General features: G+C 35.4%; 1 protein-coding gene across 1 annotated transcript in view; it reads left to right on the plus strand.

Annotated features, from left to right (window-relative positions):
• The first annotated feature begins 894 nt into the window (after positions 1 to 894).
• Positions 895 to 18203, plus strand: part of LOC148952847 (peroxiredoxin-like) — a 37909-nt gene continuing 20600 nt past the window's right edge. Inside the window, exons 1-3 of the mRNA XM_089088130.1 lie at positions 895 to 998; positions 13375 to 13429; positions 17778 to 17919. Of these exons, the coding sequence (XP_088944256.1) occupies positions 984 to 998; positions 13375 to 13429; positions 17778 to 17919 (212 nt within the window). The 5' untranslated portion in view covers positions 895 to 983. The remainder of the gene's footprint in view (positions 999 to 13374; positions 13430 to 17777; positions 17920 to 18203) is intronic.

An 18203-nucleotide genomic window follows, 5' to 3' on the forward strand; every position in this document is an offset into this window, starting at 1 on the left:
GCCTTCTGGATCTAAGTGCCTTTCTGTTTTGTTTTTGTTTTTTATCTGTGCGTATTATTTCATCTTGGGATTGTGAGGGCTTTTGTATTAATTCCGTTCTCACGATATTTTTTATGGCCTTACTTTAATCATAAGTTATTTTTAAATATCGTGTTGCAACTGTACCAAATAATGTGTACCAAAAATTTTTACGCGATATTAAACCAAAGATATTTTATGTCTTCGGCTTGTGGTTATTACTAGCGTATTCATTGGAATAAGTCATATTAAATTCTAGAAGTTAATAAAAAGAGTTCACAGCTGTTTAACCATTATGACGCATAAAGCTGCAGCTAAAAACAGATGAATTTTGGCGGATCCCATACATCGTTGTTCTTCCATGAAAGTGGAGCAGGATGAACAAAGGGTAAGCAAGCAAGGTAAAAGTATAATTAGATTAGGGGCAAAACTTTTTCTGACTTTAGCACGAAAGAACTATTTTAGCACTATTTCATCATGTGTAACACTGTAGCACGTGCTTCAATTTGTAGCAGTTTCGTAACACAATTTTTTAATTTTGTCATGGACGAAATGACGAGGATTTTGAAAAAGGATAAAGAATTAAGAAAAAGTGTGGACCGTCTTTTTCCGTATTTGTTATGAAAGATTTGTGCGAAGTTTGATTTAACCAGGGCCACCTTTTTGCCATGTTTGTTTCGAAAGATTGGTGCTAAGTTTGAAATAACCGGACAAAAAAACTGATCTAGGACTAATCCAACTGCTCTTATCGGGCCATGTGCGTGTCTGTGAAACACACAAATTTGGGCAATTTTAGAACTTTATGAACTGACCATGATGACAGTCTTGGTTTTCAAAGGCTCGGGCTTGTTTTTTGTTTGACCTACTGGCAACCCTGGTTATAGTCACAAGAAGAAAAAATTTAACCAAAATTTTTCCGAATTTTATATATATTCATTCCGTTAAAGATATACCAAAGAGCAAAAATGTTGCAGAGAACTGTAAGCATTTCTGCTTGTCGTAGGTTAAAGTAACTATGATGCTAAGAACTGTAAATATTGCTTAGGCCTGAACAGGGTAAAGTTTAGAGTCCTTTTGATAGGAATATCTTGTAAAGTAGCCTAGTTTAGGTTACTGAAACTATCAGGATTTGACACGGAGTCTTCATGATTTCCTGGATTTTAATTTGTAACCCTTGAATTAAAGACTAACCTTTATGGCTATGTCTATTTAAAGGCTAGCCTATGTCTTTTGTAATTTTTTTTTTTTGTTTAAAAGTGACTTGGAACAGGCAAAATTCAGCTTTGGTTACATCACCTGAAATTTTTGCCTAGTCTAGTGAAGCTAGCACCAAAAAAGAGGGCCAGATAGGCCTACTTTTTTCACTACCACTTTTGGTAAATATTGAATAGGCCCTAGCCTAATTCACACAAATGGCCTACAAATACAGTGAGCATGTCACTCAATGCCTTTTTTATGCTCTTTCCAAATATAATAACCATTTTTGGTACAGATTCAGTTTATAAACCCTTTATGGGACCCCAAAGATGATGTCTTTTTCTCTTACCTTAAATTGCAGCTAGGAGCAATCTAAGGAATTCTCCTTGTTATCCTTGTTAAGGATTTCTCCTTGGTGCTCTTGTTATAGGCTAGGTACAGCTTATATTTCTCTGTTAGCATGTCTCTTGTTAAAACCAGTTTAGTCATAAATTGAATTGACAGTGAAAAATTTGAGAATCAATTAATACATAGGCCTAGGAAATATATAGGCTAGCCTATTATGGGCTTAACCTATATAGGCTATTTGGGTAACTTTAGGTTAAAATTGGACTTGCACCAAAAACAATCATTATATATAAAAAGAGCATAAAAAAGGCATCAAGTGGTATGTTCACTTTATTTGTGGGTCTCTCTTGAACATAAAGAGAAAGAGAAAAGCTGAAAAGATGATCAAGACTTTGACATCTCTTTTGGTTTTTCAAATGAACAAAAGTTATGCTGTTGACAGTGAGAATGAAGAAGAACAGAAATATAAGCTAAACATACAGTTAAATGATACTATGCTGAGCATATGATACCAAATGTGATCAGCAAGGCTGGTATATCAGAAGGGTGCTTGATTTTCCTGACAAAAATCATGTTTGTATAAAATATCTTTGCTGCCTCAGCATAGCCAATTATTCATATGACTGGCCCAAAAAAAATGACATTGACAAAGTTGAAGAAGAATACATCTTTGCCAGACCATTAAAGCTTTCTGGAGCTTCTCTCTTCACTCTACCATCATTCCAAATTTGGCATATCATCACTCTGTACAAGAAGCACAAGTGATCAAAATTTTGCTTTGTTGACCTCCTCTGATTCTGATTGAAATTGTTTTTTTCAATAAAAATTACTTTTTTTTCAGGAAAAGAAATTCTCGTATACAAATTGAAATTACAACTTTTCCCCAATATTTGAAGTATGGTGTTACCTTTTTCATACTTACAATAAAAATTTGAAAAATACCAGTCTCAAAGACTTCTTCTATGTACAGGGTAAGACCAAAAGTTTTGTAATTACCCCATAGTAAGCAGAAAACCTGTGTTCCTCTGTGGCATATACTAACTATTAACAAATTTTTTGTTTTGTATGGTTTCTCTGTACATAGAGGTATCCTCTATCATGTCTGAAGGTGACATAATTCTTATCTCTGAATACATAGGATCTGCTGGGGGGTGTCAGATTCATCCCAGACTAGGGGGCAAGTCCGACACCTCTGAGATGGGTGCAGTAAGTCACAGAAACAACAAAACTTCCTAGATTGTGAAGAATATTACTACTATGATCAGGAACAATGTCAACTAGTTTTTATTGCACCAGCAATTGCATAAATGTTTGGGACCAAATTAAGCTGAAAAAACTTAATAAGAGGTCAGAATTACCCAAGTTCACCCTACAACTATGATTTGTCCTAGTCCAATGGTTACTCCTGAGGCTCTACTTCTTTAATGTTTACTTATACTCATATAGCAAGCCAAAGAAAAGGAATGGGAAAGCAAATTTACATATGCATAACTAACATGGGCATAGGGAAGGGGGCAGCTGCCCCCCTAGACCTTCAAATTTAGGCTACATTAGATATGGCTGAAAAAGCAGATGGTTGGAAAAGCAGTTGATAAAAGGCCCTCCATCACACGATCAACAGCCCCCCCCTCCCCGAGACAATATGCTGCCTACTCCCATGATAACTAATATAGCTTCTAATACCAACTAAAAATGGGACAATTTTTCCCACTTAGTAATGGTAACAGAGACCACTTAAATATTTTGAACAGACTGAACTTCCATTTAATTCAACATTATTTAATAAATCATTTAGAGCCACTTTGGTCTGAATTGGTATAGATTGTCCAAAAATTACATAATTTTCACTGCTTAACACTTTGAGCAGGCAAAACTACCATTTAATTGGACAAAACTTAGAAAATAATTAAGTGTTGACCTTGTCCTGAGTTGCTATAAATTGTTCAAAATGGGGTAGCATTATGTTCATCAGTGCTGTCATAAATCAAGTTTTAGCCACCAACAGTCCAAAGTGGTCCCACTATTGCCTAGAATAGAGTTGCATCCAAAGTAAGGCTATTTACCTTAATCAATTCATTTAGCAAACATCTACTCTGAATTAACCTCAGAATCAATCTGATGAAAATGATAATTTTATAGATTCTGTATCCTGGATCCCAGGTAGGTATATTGAGAGACTTGTTTATACAGTTGGCAGTAATGGGATCATGTCATTTACCATCTATAATTGCTTGTTTGACAATCACTGTTTGATCTGTAGCACAAATTGGTTTTATAATTACCTTAAATTGCATTGTCCAGCAACTAAGGCAAATCCTATAATGTCACTGGTGAGTGATGGCAATGATTCTAAAAAGTTACATGATAAAAATAATACAATAACATCTTGGACAGTGGTATAAATGGTTTTCAGAAAAAGTATAATAAGGTAAGGATTATATAGATAATAAATAAGGATTAATAGATAAGGACTAAAAATACCTTTGAATATGCAAATATGTTAACAGAGTATGAAAGGGGATCCATATCAGAGACAGGTGGAGGCACTAGAGTTGTCCAAGTTTAGAATTCAGATAGAATTTATCTGACCTTATTAGTACTGTATTATCCATGATAGTGATAATGTAAACCCTAATTCTGTATTTCAATTTTCAAGTATCAGATGACACACCACCACATGCATTAAATTTACCCACCAAAAGCTGAACAATACATAGGAGTTTTAGTTTTGTTAATAGGGGTCACCAGTTATGGAACCCCTTGCCAGATGACCTTGTTTGCATTGAAAGTTTTGTTGTTATTTAAGGAAGGTATTGTAGATGCACCATTTTACTCACTATAGTATATTGATACATTTTCTTAGAGGTTGTTTATAACCATGGAAGAAGGGACAGAGGCCATTCCTGAAACTTTCATTCACAAAGCTCAACAACTGTTTAAATTAGTGATAGGCTATGCTGCTAAACTACAGCCCTTAGGTAATTGCTTCTTTTGGCCACAACTGCTTTCTATTTCCAATATAATTACTTTAATGGGGATATGAGGTAACACGAAAATTGACCAAGTGGATAACTTCACTGGCCTGGGTTGTAGTATAAATGAAGATGATGGGTGCAGCAAAGATGTAAAGACTAAAAAAAGCTTAAAAGAATAGGAAGATATTACATCAGTAAACTAAGATTAGGAAATTAGAAGTCATGGTAATAACAGTAGATAAGTACAGCTCTGAAGTGTGGGTGCTTCAAAAGGTTGACAAAGATTTGTTAATTGCTTTTCAGTTGAATTTTTAAGGATAGTTTTAGATACTTGTTCGACTGAATGTATATCTAACAATAAGCTTGACAAAACTGTGGTTTGATGAACCTTTCTGAGATAAGATAAGATACTTATTTCAGAAAATGACTATCACAAGCCCCAAAGGGCAGAATCTGCATTTCAGAGTAAAAAAAAATGATATAAATAGCACAACAACTAAAAAAAACTGGCTAAACAATGCCAAAAACAACAATATCAAAAAGACAAAGCCATTCATTAGTTAAAAAAAGCGTCAAATGTAAGAAAGTTAAAAAGGTAAAAACTAAAACAAAACTAAAAAAGTAAGATAAAAATAATGTTAAGAAGATTAAAAGAGAACATATAAACACGGGGGAGGGAACAAAAGAACCAAGTGGACACAAACTTGGGTACCACCAGTACCAGAAAAAAAACTAGTAGTTTGTTTGATCAGTAATGAAGGGGACAAAGGTTTTTTCATACCTGGAGGTTAAGCAACATATGGGACAGGTTCAGAAACAGTACAAGGCAGGAGGTTTCTGGATGGGGAGTGTCTTTTGTGGAAAACGTTTTCTGTGCAAGAATTTATTATTGCATTCTTTGCAAACCGGAGGCACAGCATTCCTCTCCTGTGCTCAAGAGTTTCCAGCTTGGCTTTTTTTTAGAAGGAGTGAATATGGTACCATAGATTCTTTAAAAATTATTCTTAGGGCTCTTTTTTGAAAAGATTCAGTTTTTCCTGATTTATCACGGGAGGTGCCAGGATGCCAAACTGGACAAGCATATTCAAGATGCGGGCAGACACAGGAAGTATAGATCCTTAAAGAATGGGATAAGGGGACGTTAAATTTATTCAAGAGCTTAAGGAGAGACATGGATGCATTAGCTCTATGGACAATGTCTTTCACGTGGATATCCCACTTTAAATTAGAGGAAATTGTAACCCCAAGTAATTTAAAGGAAGACACAGAAATATCTGGGGAGATAGGTTGAGGAAAAGGGGTGAGGTTTTAAGGAAACAAATTTGCATCATCATAGATTTAGAGGGTTTACTCTCATGTCTAACTCTGCAGCATCAACTGACATAACACTGAGAATGCTCATAGGGTTACTTACTAAGTTTTGGTAGCAGGTTTCAACAACCGTTAGGTCATCCACAAATTTCCATCTGTCAGGAAATTCCTTAACAATACTATTTATCATGACAGAAAAAAAGGAGGGGACCTAGGAGAGTATCTTGGGGTAATCCATTGTGTAAAGGGAGGGAGCTGGAATATTGATCCTAATATTTGACTACCTGTGATCTATTTGATAAAAAGGAGGCTACCAATTTAACATGGAAAGAATCAATATTGAAATCAGTTACAAGTTTTTCAACTAAAATATTGTGGTTAACAAGGTGAAATGCTTTTTGGAGGTAAATGGAAAGTAAATTTAGCCAGCAATTATGTTTTTTGAGAATTTTGCCAATTGAGTCAATAACAAAAACAAGGGAATGGGAAGTAAAGGTAGATTTGATGTTACCAAATTGTCTCAGGTCAGTAAGAGGTAGGATTTTCTCCTTTAGCCAATCTGCAAGGAATCCTTCATATAGCTTAGAGAAAATGGGAGTGAGTGAAATAGGATGAACACCTTCAAAACCAGGTTTTCTGTCTTTCTTTTTCAAGGGGTTATGAAACCATGTTTCCAAATTTGTGGATATTGGCCAGACTCAGTAATCCATATATCTTGGGGGTGCCCAAGGTTGTTCTGCTTGGCTGTCCATCTGGAGCTAAATGTAATAAGTAATTCATCCCAGATGGGATTGGGAGAAGTCATAAGAAAGTACTGGAAGGAAATTGGAACTTCATGGGAGGAGGAAAGAGTGAAACTTTGTATAGATTGGGGTGGAACAGGGCATACACTGCTGTGTTGGTCTCAGGTTTCTTAGTACTGCTTTGAGTTGTTAGTAGTAGTTGCATTGTATAATGCAATTCATTGAGACCCTCAAAATAGCTAATTACCTCATCTTCTTCACCTTGTGCAATGTACTATTTTGATTATAATGTGCTTTCAGTATTATAGTGATGATTTATTGTCTTATCCATGGTTGTAAAACGTCAAAAGAATTCATTGGCATTTTTTATGGTAGAGAGGCAACTTCCTGCTTAAACAATATAATAAACTTAACACAAATTTGATACAGACCTTGCTAAAGCCAAAAATATTATTAGGGTATTACCCATTTGATATGTTGATATTTTAATAGTCTCTGCTATTTTAAACACACTGCTATCTTCTTTCAGCACAATTTGGTGAGTTTCTTCATATATTTAAAAAAGGTGTCACTTCCACAAGACATTTGGACTGAGGTTCATTACTTATGCTGTTACATCCCATTTGAACTCTTGACACTAACCTATTCACGATGGAATGTGATTGGGCAGAATGTTAGAGTGTATTATGCATTTTTTTTCAACTGTTTTGGTACTAAGTTCTTTATATGGAAGTTCTTGATAATCACCCTTTTTTTCCATATTTTAGGCTTATGATCTTGATTAGAATAATGTCAATCAAACACTCACCCAGCTGTTGATCTCAAAGTACAATTATTAGCTAAATTCAGACACTATATATTGTCAGAGCAGAATTGACATAGGAATGCCATCTCCTGCTGTGCAAAAAGTGGGTTAGTATGGTAGCAATGCTACTTGGCAGTTTTCATGGTCTAGTAAAAAAAAAATTGGCAGATTTTGTCTAAAAATACCAGTGCTTCCACTATCCCCAAATTTCTGGGGATTTCCCCCAAAAATTTCTGTCCTCAAAAAAAAAATCAGTTCCCCAAAAATTTTATAAGATTATACCAAAGATTTTCTTGGGACTTGTGGTGAAGAATTTCATTTGAAAACGTTTATGCTCAGTGTAATTCTGAGCATTGTATGCAAAGAGGGTCTAAGTGGACTCTGAGTTTTAATTTTGTTTTCTTGTACTATTCTGTTTAATTTTCAAAGGTCTGAAAATATATGAGTTCAATTGAAAAATTATTCTTAAATGATAAAGGGATATTTTATGTGACCATTATAAAATCAAAGCACGCAGAGATTGGAGAGGGGATTTTGTGATAAATTCGGAGATATTTTCATTATCAAGCTATAGATTAGTTGAACATACCACTCAAGACCTTTTACTCATTTACTCAGTAATTAAATGGACCCTTTAAGATGATACCCTTTTCTCTTATTTTCTGCAATTTAGTTTGAGTCTGATTTTCTTTTCCTGTAGGCTTTAGACATGATATATTAATCTTAAATACATAATAATTGAATGCATGAAGGATTAAAGGAAGTGATCTTTCTGCCAGGAATCTCCACCATTTAAAAATTTGTTGAATTTTGCTTCAATTGGAATTTAAAAATTAAGTACTTTTCTTTTTTCCTTGAGAATTTTATTTTGCATATAATCTTTAATCTTCAAATATATTCCTCTCCTCCTCCTCCCATCATCATTGCTATTATAGTGCCCTCCCCCTGCAATATTTATGGTGGCCATCCATGCTTGATTGAGGGGTTCAACTGCAGTTTAGGATCTTTATGGTCTAGGAAAGTTGTTAAGTAAGTGAATAAATTTTACAGAACATATATTCTGCTCAAACTAGGGGATTGGAAATTTGTTTAAATACCTATGCCTACCTCCACAGCTTCTAATGCTTGGGGAATTATTAAATGTGTATGAAGGCTAATCCTGTGGTAAAAACGATCAGATAAAAAAAAATGTGGTAGAGTTGAATTTGCCGTTCAAAACTTTTCCTAAATGTAATCTTCTTACTGAAAAAATTGCTGCCCCCCCCCCTGTCTGCCCTTCTTAAACTACAACTGAAGTTTTATATTATTTTCAGACTTTTTTTTACCAGCAGTTGGTCTTTATTTCTTACTCTGCTACCTGATATCTGTGTTTGAAGATTGATCAAACAGTTTATGGTAATGAACTATAAGTAACTCAACCCAACAGGAACCAAGACTCTAAAATAGAGCAACTACAAAACAAAAAAAGAGCCGTTTTCGTTTTTTATATTCCTTTTTTTTACTAGGTGGTGTCTCATTTCTGAAATACATCCACACTCTGGAAAAATCCAAAAAATTACTTCTGTAAAAAAAACTTGAAAAAGTGACTTGATAGGCTACTTATTATAAAGGTCAAGTCAAATTCGAAGATACTTATTGTGTCTTAATATTTGAGAAAAGGGGAGAGGGGTAAAAGTTTTGAAAAGATCTGTCTGAAATACTTGAAAAGTGAAAAAAATTCAGCACTAGGGTTTGTGACTGTGCTAATTTTATGTATGATTGGTGTTCTTTCAGCTTTTATAGGCTATACACCTATTTACGCGTTGAGCTTTACAAGGTAAGGCATTATGTTATCAAAAGTTGTCTACTGCTTTAAGAAAAAAGATAATTTATACCAAAGAATGGAATTTCAATGGAAAACCAAACTTGTGGCCTAAAATCATTTTTCCAAACATAAAAAAGAGTATTTTTATTTATTTGCCTACTATTCTAACTTTTACATTGCATAATCTTTTGTTTTTGCTTTTTTCTGGTTTTCCATTAAAATGAGTATAGCCATGATAATCTGTGAAATGTTTGCCGCCTCAGAGCATAATATGTGTATTTGTATTATAGTTTTTTTTTTTTGTCAAATTATTTGCTTTATGATAAAGATATGTGTGGTAGAGAAACAGGTAAATATATGTTTATTCAACATTTGAACACCATTTTATATATAGTGTTCTTTCGTTCTGAATCGCTGTACTTAGGACCCAGCTAAAGTCCAGAAATTAGTATTGAACCGTTTACCAAAATTGACCCAATTTATTCCAGGGTTCTTATGTTGCTGGGGTGTCTGTCTGTAGATACCTAGGCTGATCTAAAGTATTGGTTCATCTAACCGAAGTTTAGGTTAGGTTCTAGGTGTTTAACTAAAAAAAAAACACTTAACACTTGCAAAAAAACACTGAAATGAAACATTACATTTACTTTATACTGGGATTTGCTTTTTTTAACAACATTTCCAGATACCTTGCTATTCTTCTGTAATTTTAGTGGCCACTATACCTAGAAAGAATCGTTTTCTAAATAATTTAACCCCCCCCCCCTCCTTTATTTGAAAATATATAGCCCAAATTGTATATATCCCATATATTCTGTTTCTTGTCTTTGTCCTGTCTCTTGCTAAGCTGAAAAAACTAACAAAGAAACCGGTTTGTTCTCAAGTTTTATGGAGCATAAACTTGAATGAGTGGCGCATAATACACAAATACGGCAATATAGCATATGGCAGTTGCCCATTTGCGTTGATATAGATAGGTTGAGAGATGAATGTGCTCTGATACGATTGGAAGAAGAACCTTGAGACCTTTGTGGTAAGAGCATTGACACTTATTGGCTTCATCTCCTTACACGTAGCAAAGATAAAAGCTACCCAAATCTGACGAATGTTATATGGTCCAGTCTCATCTTTTTGCATGGAAGTACCAGTGTAGCAAAGGGGGTTTTCTGAGTAAAATAAATGCGCTTAATCATCATCAAACGCTGATGCTAGAGATAACCCTTAATGCTAAGTTGACCATTAAAGATGCTTTAAACCATACTGCGGAAAAAAAGAACTGTGCCCGATACCCTCTGAAATGATATCCTATGCTAAGTCTGGGAGAATGGCTAACGAGAGGTACCTGGAAAGCTTAGCAGCTAGAAAATGCGAAGAGGAAAAAGAAAAAGAGAAAAAAACAGTGCGAAAAAGAAGAACGTCTGGTGTTGACCAAGAGGTTTGACAAAGATAAGGAATCCATAGATGCTTTGGAAAAGGAAATGGAGGAAAAGAAAGCAGAGCTTTCCACTCATGAGCAAAATTTCTGACTCTCTTCTTGAAGAAGCTGCTAGAAAGCTGGATAGTGCAGTAAAATCAAACAACCTAATTGAACTACAATTTGCCAAAACTATGCTAGATAGTCTGAAAGTCCAGCGTGATAAGGATTTGAAAGCAGCCCTGGACAAAGTTCAGTCGATACAAAGCAAAAGGAAACTGAACCTCCTCTCAGAGGTGTAAAAAAAATCCCCAAGAAGGGACCTTAAGAATTACTGCCATGCCTATTGTTTTCAGTGTTTGTTTTATGTTTTTTGATATGTGAACCTTTTTATTTGAAATATTCGCAAGTTACATAAATGATGCTGCATAAATTTTAATGGCGACTTTGTTTAGGTGTAATGTTTACATGTTTTAGATGGCTGCTAATGACTGTTAAGTATTACCATTGAATGCGTTTTGGCTTTGAACTCATCTAACCGAAGGAAAACATCTGCTGAGTCATGACTCAACTTTAAAGCGGGCGTATGGACTTTCTGTTTATTCTTTTACCAAATCCCCCGTACCCGAATTTATTTTATTGAATTTATTATTTTCTTTAAGCGCCGCGGAGGGTGAGGAGATGCAGCCACTTAGTCAATTAAGTTTGACGAGTAAGATGGAAAAAGAAGCAGTACGCCTATAAAATTTTATTAAAAAAAAAAAAATATCAACTTGTCATTCACGTAGCACTAGCACAGCCACTTGCCAGCAATTCGCAACTGAACTACTACGTTAGGACACTTTTCACACGATTTGATGCCCCAGAGACAAGTATGAGCTATTGAGAATACAAGCGCAAGAACAAAGAAATATTTGAACGTCAGTTAAAATTTCTTGAAACGCCAAAACTGCCCAAGTGGTCTTTGAGAAAATTTTTCAACATATTGTTGAAACAAAAAAGTTTTTTTCGGTTGCAGAGTACTAAGTTAGTGTTATTTTGTTTTATAAGACTCATTGGAGGAAAATCTGAATATTCGACCTTGGGGTTTGAAATTGTGAAAAGGGGAAGTATCAGATTAAAAGGGAACAATCAATTGCTTGTACTTGCACTAAATTTCCAGTCACTTATCCTGGTAGCATACCTAGTACAATGCTACCACCCAGTTCAGCAGTTGATTGCTCATTGTCAGTGCTTGGCTTACTTCCTGATTCAGAAGATTTATCAATTGAAAAGCCATACAATCATTTTAACCAAACAGTCAGTAGGTCTTTAAGTGCCCCAGAGCCTGCCAATGTGAACCCTATAGTTATCTCTAACCCTCCTACATCAGCCAATCCCCAGAACTGATGGCACCAATTCTGCAGTGACCATAAAGTCAGACCAGCTAGTGTTAGTTATAAGTATGATAAAAGCTCTTCCACAAAAGCTTCATAACAAAGGAACATCATTATCAAGCTTTTTGTTAGGAAAAATATCAAAACTAGCAGTATTAATGATTCCAAAGCTTTGGTGATATTGATGCATAGTGGCAAAACGGCAACAAGGCTTCACACTCTTTTAGACAAGCACTTTAAGTTTCAAATTTTTGATGAAGAGATTGAGCTTCAGACACAGTGTTTAACCTGCACCAACACTAATCTAATCACATACAATGTTTCACTTGGAACTAACTTTACCGACTCAAATCAACCTAGGGATTTCTGAAATCTCAAGACGAAAATAGTCCGGCATCTAGAATCATCAGCTCATATGAAGTTTGATAGATGACGCTTCCAAAAAGTCCAAAGCAGATCAGCTTATGTGCAGAAACCATAGAACGGTTTGATCTGTGGTCTGAATGCACATCAACAACATAAAGTGGGTCATGGTTCCCAGCTCCAATATGAAGGAAATATAACTCTTAATGACTTGAAAAAAGGCTTAACAGTTGTGCTGCTAAAGTGTGTGCAGCTTTTGGAATTCTGCTACTGGCATCTTTGGAACTTTTTGCATACCTGGCCATTCCTGTCTCAGGCCAGAGACTTTTCTGCCAAAAATAAAGTATTTCTCTGGGGTGGTGCTTAAAGCGTAAAATATATTATTTTTAGGCCACAGTTTTCTAATTTTTTCAAACTTGTGAGGAATTCCCCTAGTCTTCTCCTTAACTTTATTTTTGGGCTACATATTGTAGGCCTAACATGAATATTCTCAAACATTAAAAAAAAGCAACAGATCCAGTTTTGTTCTTGATTTTTCATTTGGTTAACTAGAAAAATGATAGCTCATTCGGAAATAAAAAGATATTCCAGTGAAGAATAAAATTAAAAAAAATCCAAGAATAAATTTCTGCAAAAAGCTGGTTCTTTGCCCAGGGGAATTTCTCCCCTCTCCTTCTTGATAGCCCTGTCTCTTCATACAGGGTCCTATCCTTATTCTAGTAAGGAGCATAATTTTAAAGACTTCCATCCCCTTAGTTTGATCAGACGGACCCCCTCTTGGGCAAGAAAGGAAAATATGCCATCAAGTGATTTTGTCTATACTATCCTCAAGGAAAAATCCTCTGACCCTATTGGGTTTGGTATCTTTGTCATTATTAGCAATATTTAGTTACTGAATGTCTGCTGAGTAACTTTATTGAATAGCCTACGAGACAGCCTTTCAGACTTTCCATCATCTCTTGGGAAAAGAAATAAAGGCTGCAGAACCTGCAAATTTTTATTTTTGTATTTATTATATTTTAGGTACTTGCAGTTTCAAATGCTGTTGGAAGACACTTTAGCAAGAACTTTTCTACAGGTGAGTGTATCTTTTCTGTAAATGTGTAAAATTTTCTGACTGTTCAATCCTGGTGAAGATTACAATTACCATTTCCAGACAATTCCAGAATTGCCTTCAATCCCAGACAATTACCATTAACATCTCCACATGTAAAATTGAGTTGACTAAGAGAAAGTAAGACAAATAAAAAGAATTTCGCGTAGAAATTCTGGCTAACTCTCCGAGTGGAAAATCTCCCCTTAAAAGTTCACCCCCTGGAAATTTTTCTCTCCATTAATAATTTTCCCTGTGGAAAATACCCAAAGCACAAGATTCACCCCCCCCCCCCCCCTGCCACTTGAAAAATGTATGCAAAGTTCCCAATAACAAATACTATACATAAATAATGGGAACATTTTATAACTTAGACATATCCCCAGGGGCTTTAGAGGGTGATTTTATCTTGAAATACTTAGTTTTGCGACCTTTTAACTCTGCTGATTAAAATGGGTATCTCAAAATTTTGATCAGAAGATTTTGGGGAAGAAGAGGCGTGGGAGGGGGGCCTAGCTGCCCTCCAATCTTTTTGGTCAATTAAAAAGGGCACTGGAACTTTTCATTTCCATTCAAATGAGTCCTCTATCAATATTTTAGGACCATTAGTTTGATACAATCCCCCCAGGGAGAAAAAAAAAGATAAACATGCATCCATGATCTTTCTTCTGGCAAAAAAAAAACAACACAAAATTCTATGTTTTTACTGATAAAAGCTTGAAACCTCTATAGTAGGGTTCTCTGACATACTGAATCTGATGGTGTAATTTCCATTAAGATTCATTGACTTTTTGTGGGCGTTTCCCCCCTTTTTCGAAAATCAGGCGAATCTCCTCAAGCTCATAGCCTTAGATAGGTAAAACTAAGCTTAATTAATCTATATATATGGAATCACTGTGATAAGCCGATTCTTCTGATCTATCTACTGATACCAGAATTCTGTTTTTTAAAGTTTTGGTTATGATTGAGCTGCATTGCTCCTTGCCTACTGTTCGTTACCACAAACTGTTTGATTCTTGCCAAGCAAAGTATGAACTCAAGTGTCATCTCTAGAACGCAAAATTTATCGTTCTTTCTTGCTTTTGTATCTGGTGATTGTATCAGTGATGTCTGAAAGCATTTTATTCACATCTGTTCATAAAAAAACAGATTTAGGAACCTTTTCTGCACCTTGTTCTTCACCTTCTATGTTGAAATAGAAGGCTTTGGTTAGTAGCCCATTTAGACATTTACTTTTAGCACATAGTGAGGTATGTATTTTGCCATATCACTGGCATGAATTCGATTGGGGCTACACTTCATCAGTTATAAATCTTCAACTTGTCACTTCATTAGATGTTTGGAACTAGCACCATTAGGGAGTTTATCCTTCTTTATTTTCCATCTTCACTTTCATTTAACATTAGCAATAATGCTGTTAAGAGGAGCAATTCCAAACATCTGGAGCAATTCCCAACCTTTCTCCATGATTGCATTTGTTTGAACCTTATAGGATGATCTGGCGGCAAGAGTTTCGTGGAAATAATACATAAAATATTTGTGGTACCATGTTAAGCAGTTCTACAAATCTGTTCTAAAATCATCCCGAATGTTGACTCTCACCCTCTCGTCTTTGCATGCACATCCTTTGCATGCACATCCATGCACAGGAACCTCTGATATGACCTAATAACCAACAATCCAGGGTGATCATGCCCAGGCAATTTTATGCATGGACGAATGCGCCTGTTGATGATTGCACCAAGGATGAATGCGCATGGATGATTGCACCTATGGATGACTGCACCCAGTAAGGTTACACTCAGAAGGTTATATCCAAGACAACTGCACCTATGGAAGGTTATCAGGATTTATAATTGGTATTTCTTGAAGGTTTTATGCAGGACCCTCAGTACCCAAAACCCAATGGATAAAATAAATATTACTCCTTTTAGAATCAGAATCATTATTAAAGGATCCCTGAATTATCCAGAAAAATTGTATCTGCACCCAACTATCTAATGGAAGGTTGTTTCCATTGAAAAGGAGATTCGGAAAAGGAGGAGATATAAAAAATTTAGACTATAAAACGATAAAGAGATTGAAAAGGAGGAGAAATAAAAATTTACCGATTTCCACGGCTCAGTTAGGAATCCTGACGATCCAATGTGGGTGCAATCTCTCGTGAATGTAAAGGAGGCCCTAGACGGTCAATCATTTTTATCAAAAGTGTTCGTCAATCGATTGATGTGTGCTTTAATCAACCTTCAATCAACCCTTCAATCTTTGCCAAAGCTAATCTAACACACTGCTCTTGATAAAAATGATTGAGCCATTCGAAGTTTCTCCGTTGATTTTGAATTAAAGTTATCAAGTCTCTTGCAGTAGGTTGCATAGGTTGCATCAAGACACGGCTAATTGTAGACACATAAAAGCCAAGACAGATAGTCCAAGTAATTGAGAGGCAAATGTTTAAATGGCTGGGGCACGGGTAAATGGCAGGAGTGTGCATGACTCTCTTATTGGATACATACTTGTTTGTTGGTTTTGTCTACCTTGAGTCTCAGGCATGCTAACCAAGACTTTAAAATTGACATAAGACCGTTAGATTGCCTGTAATGAGAGGCAAACAAGGCACGCTTGCCTATGGTCTTGAGAAGGTTTCATCTCAATGAAACTCTAATGGCGTACCGTATTTTGTGGAGTTTGAAGATAAGATAAAGATTTATTGCCTTAAAACGGATATCATCAGCCCAGAATGGGCCGAATTCGCACTTTACCGTCAATAAAACAAAAAAAAACCAACAACAACAAAAAAAAATTAAACGTTAAAAGGGTAACGTTAAATAGTAAAAATGTCAAAAACAATTAAAACTCAAAAATTAAAAGGTCAATGCCGAATCAGTGAAATGTGAAAATGAAGAAAAACTCATAAAATAAACAAGAGGGACAAAATAATTAAAACAAAACAATTTAGTAATGCGACCAAAAAATAGAAAGGTCAAAACTTGCAAAATGAGCACCAAAAATATAAGGTGAAAAGGGAGATAAGAGGGAGGGGGTCGGATGAGGAGATTCATTGATTGAATAAGTCAAGTTGGTAAGAGATGAAATTTTTTCTATTATCTTTCAGTGGAAACTCTTATTGGGACAAGAAGGGAGTTTTTTGTTGAAGTAGAACGCGGGAGTCGGGGTTGAAGGGGTGAAGAGTGACTAGGGAAAAGGATAGTTGTCTGAGGGTTGTGGAGGGCCTCGTTAGCGAAACGTAAGGAAATTTTTGCTCTTCTTTCCTTAAGGGTGACTAAATTGGTTCTCCGAAGAAGGGAAATATAAGGCACTTTACCCTCATGAAAGATAATTCTTAGGCAACTTTTTTGGACTGCCTCTATTCTGTCCGACAATTCAAGTTCAAGTTCATTTAATTTCTCAATAAATCACTACAAGACAAAATAACACTTTTAAAATAGGAATCAATGGAAAACACAATATTTACAGAGGGTGCCTACACAGTGAGTTATACTCGAAAACAGGCACCCTGTTTTCAATGGAACAATGGACAATTCAATGGAAGATTATTTCGCTTTGGGAAAACACATTTCATCGTGCAAATTATTGTTAGCCCATTTATGGGGACTAATTACTCTCGTCTTAGAGCATTAGTGCTATGACGTTTTTGTTTAAGTATTTAGCGAACATTGTATACCCATGCCCTCAAAGGAAGGAGTTTATCAATTGTATTCCTATTGTATCGCCATAGATGATATGCACCCATAATCATCAGAATCAATGAGAAAAAAGAAATATTTTGTTTTAAGTTGATGTGGGAATATAGAATAGTTTATATGTAAATAAATTAAAGGTGATATTCTCTACGTTTTGGAGGTATAGCCATGCCGAATAGTTGTGTCTTACGTACCAATAGCAGATACGGGGACTCGAAATTCGTAGTATTCTATGATTCAGAAATTTCTCTTTGTTGTATTCAAATCACTCCAGAAAATATCCATAGACATAGCTAGGGTGAATAATACTGCTAATACTTCTATGTATGTTGCTTGTGTGGCGTAGTTTTCTCTCGAGCGCTGTCGCCACTGTTTTTAGTCCGTATCCTAAGACGTAAGTAATTTTTTGTAATTTTAAAGTAACTTTTTTTGTGTTTTTGCAGCTCACTAGTTTAAAATAAAAGAATTTTGCGGTCTATTCGTTTTGTTTGCTTCACAATAATAGTATGTTTTTTTTTGTATGAGCTCTTTTCGAGGCTTTGCCCTCTGAAAAATTCTCTGACCCACCAGAATGTCTTTGACGGAATTTGGGAATCTTAATTTGATTTTATTACCGTATTTGATTTTCGCAGCTCAGCGTTTATTGGCTGCACAAGTTCAGGACAAAGCACCACATTTTGAGGGAATGGCCGTGGTCGATGGCAGCTTCAAGAAAATTAGTTTAGAAGATTACAAAGGGAAATACCTTGTTCTTTTCTTCTATCCTCTTGACTTGTAAGTTGCTGCTTTTATTTATTTATTGTTTTTTTACAACCATCTTTAGGATAGTGTTTGATAGGTAGATAAGGTAGGTGTTAAGGAAAGAACAAGACGAAATATCTGAATATTTCGTTTTCTTGACAGCAAAATAAACTATAAAGAAGGTAAATTTAAAAGCTGTGTGCTTCATAATATCACCGCGTCCAAAACGCAAGAATATATTTTATTTTTATCAAAAAAATATAACTAGGAAGTGAGAAAATTTTATTTATTTATTTGTAAAGGTGTATAAGCATCAT

Source organism: Artemia sp. Qi Xiang Cuo, chromosome 4, assembly GCF_049724085.1.
Source record: "Artemia sp. Qi Xiang Cuo chromosome 4, ASM4972408v1, whole genome shotgun sequence".
Lineage (NCBI taxonomy): Eukaryota > Metazoa > Arthropoda > Branchiopoda > Anostraca > Artemiidae > Artemia > Artemia sp. Qi Xiang Cuo.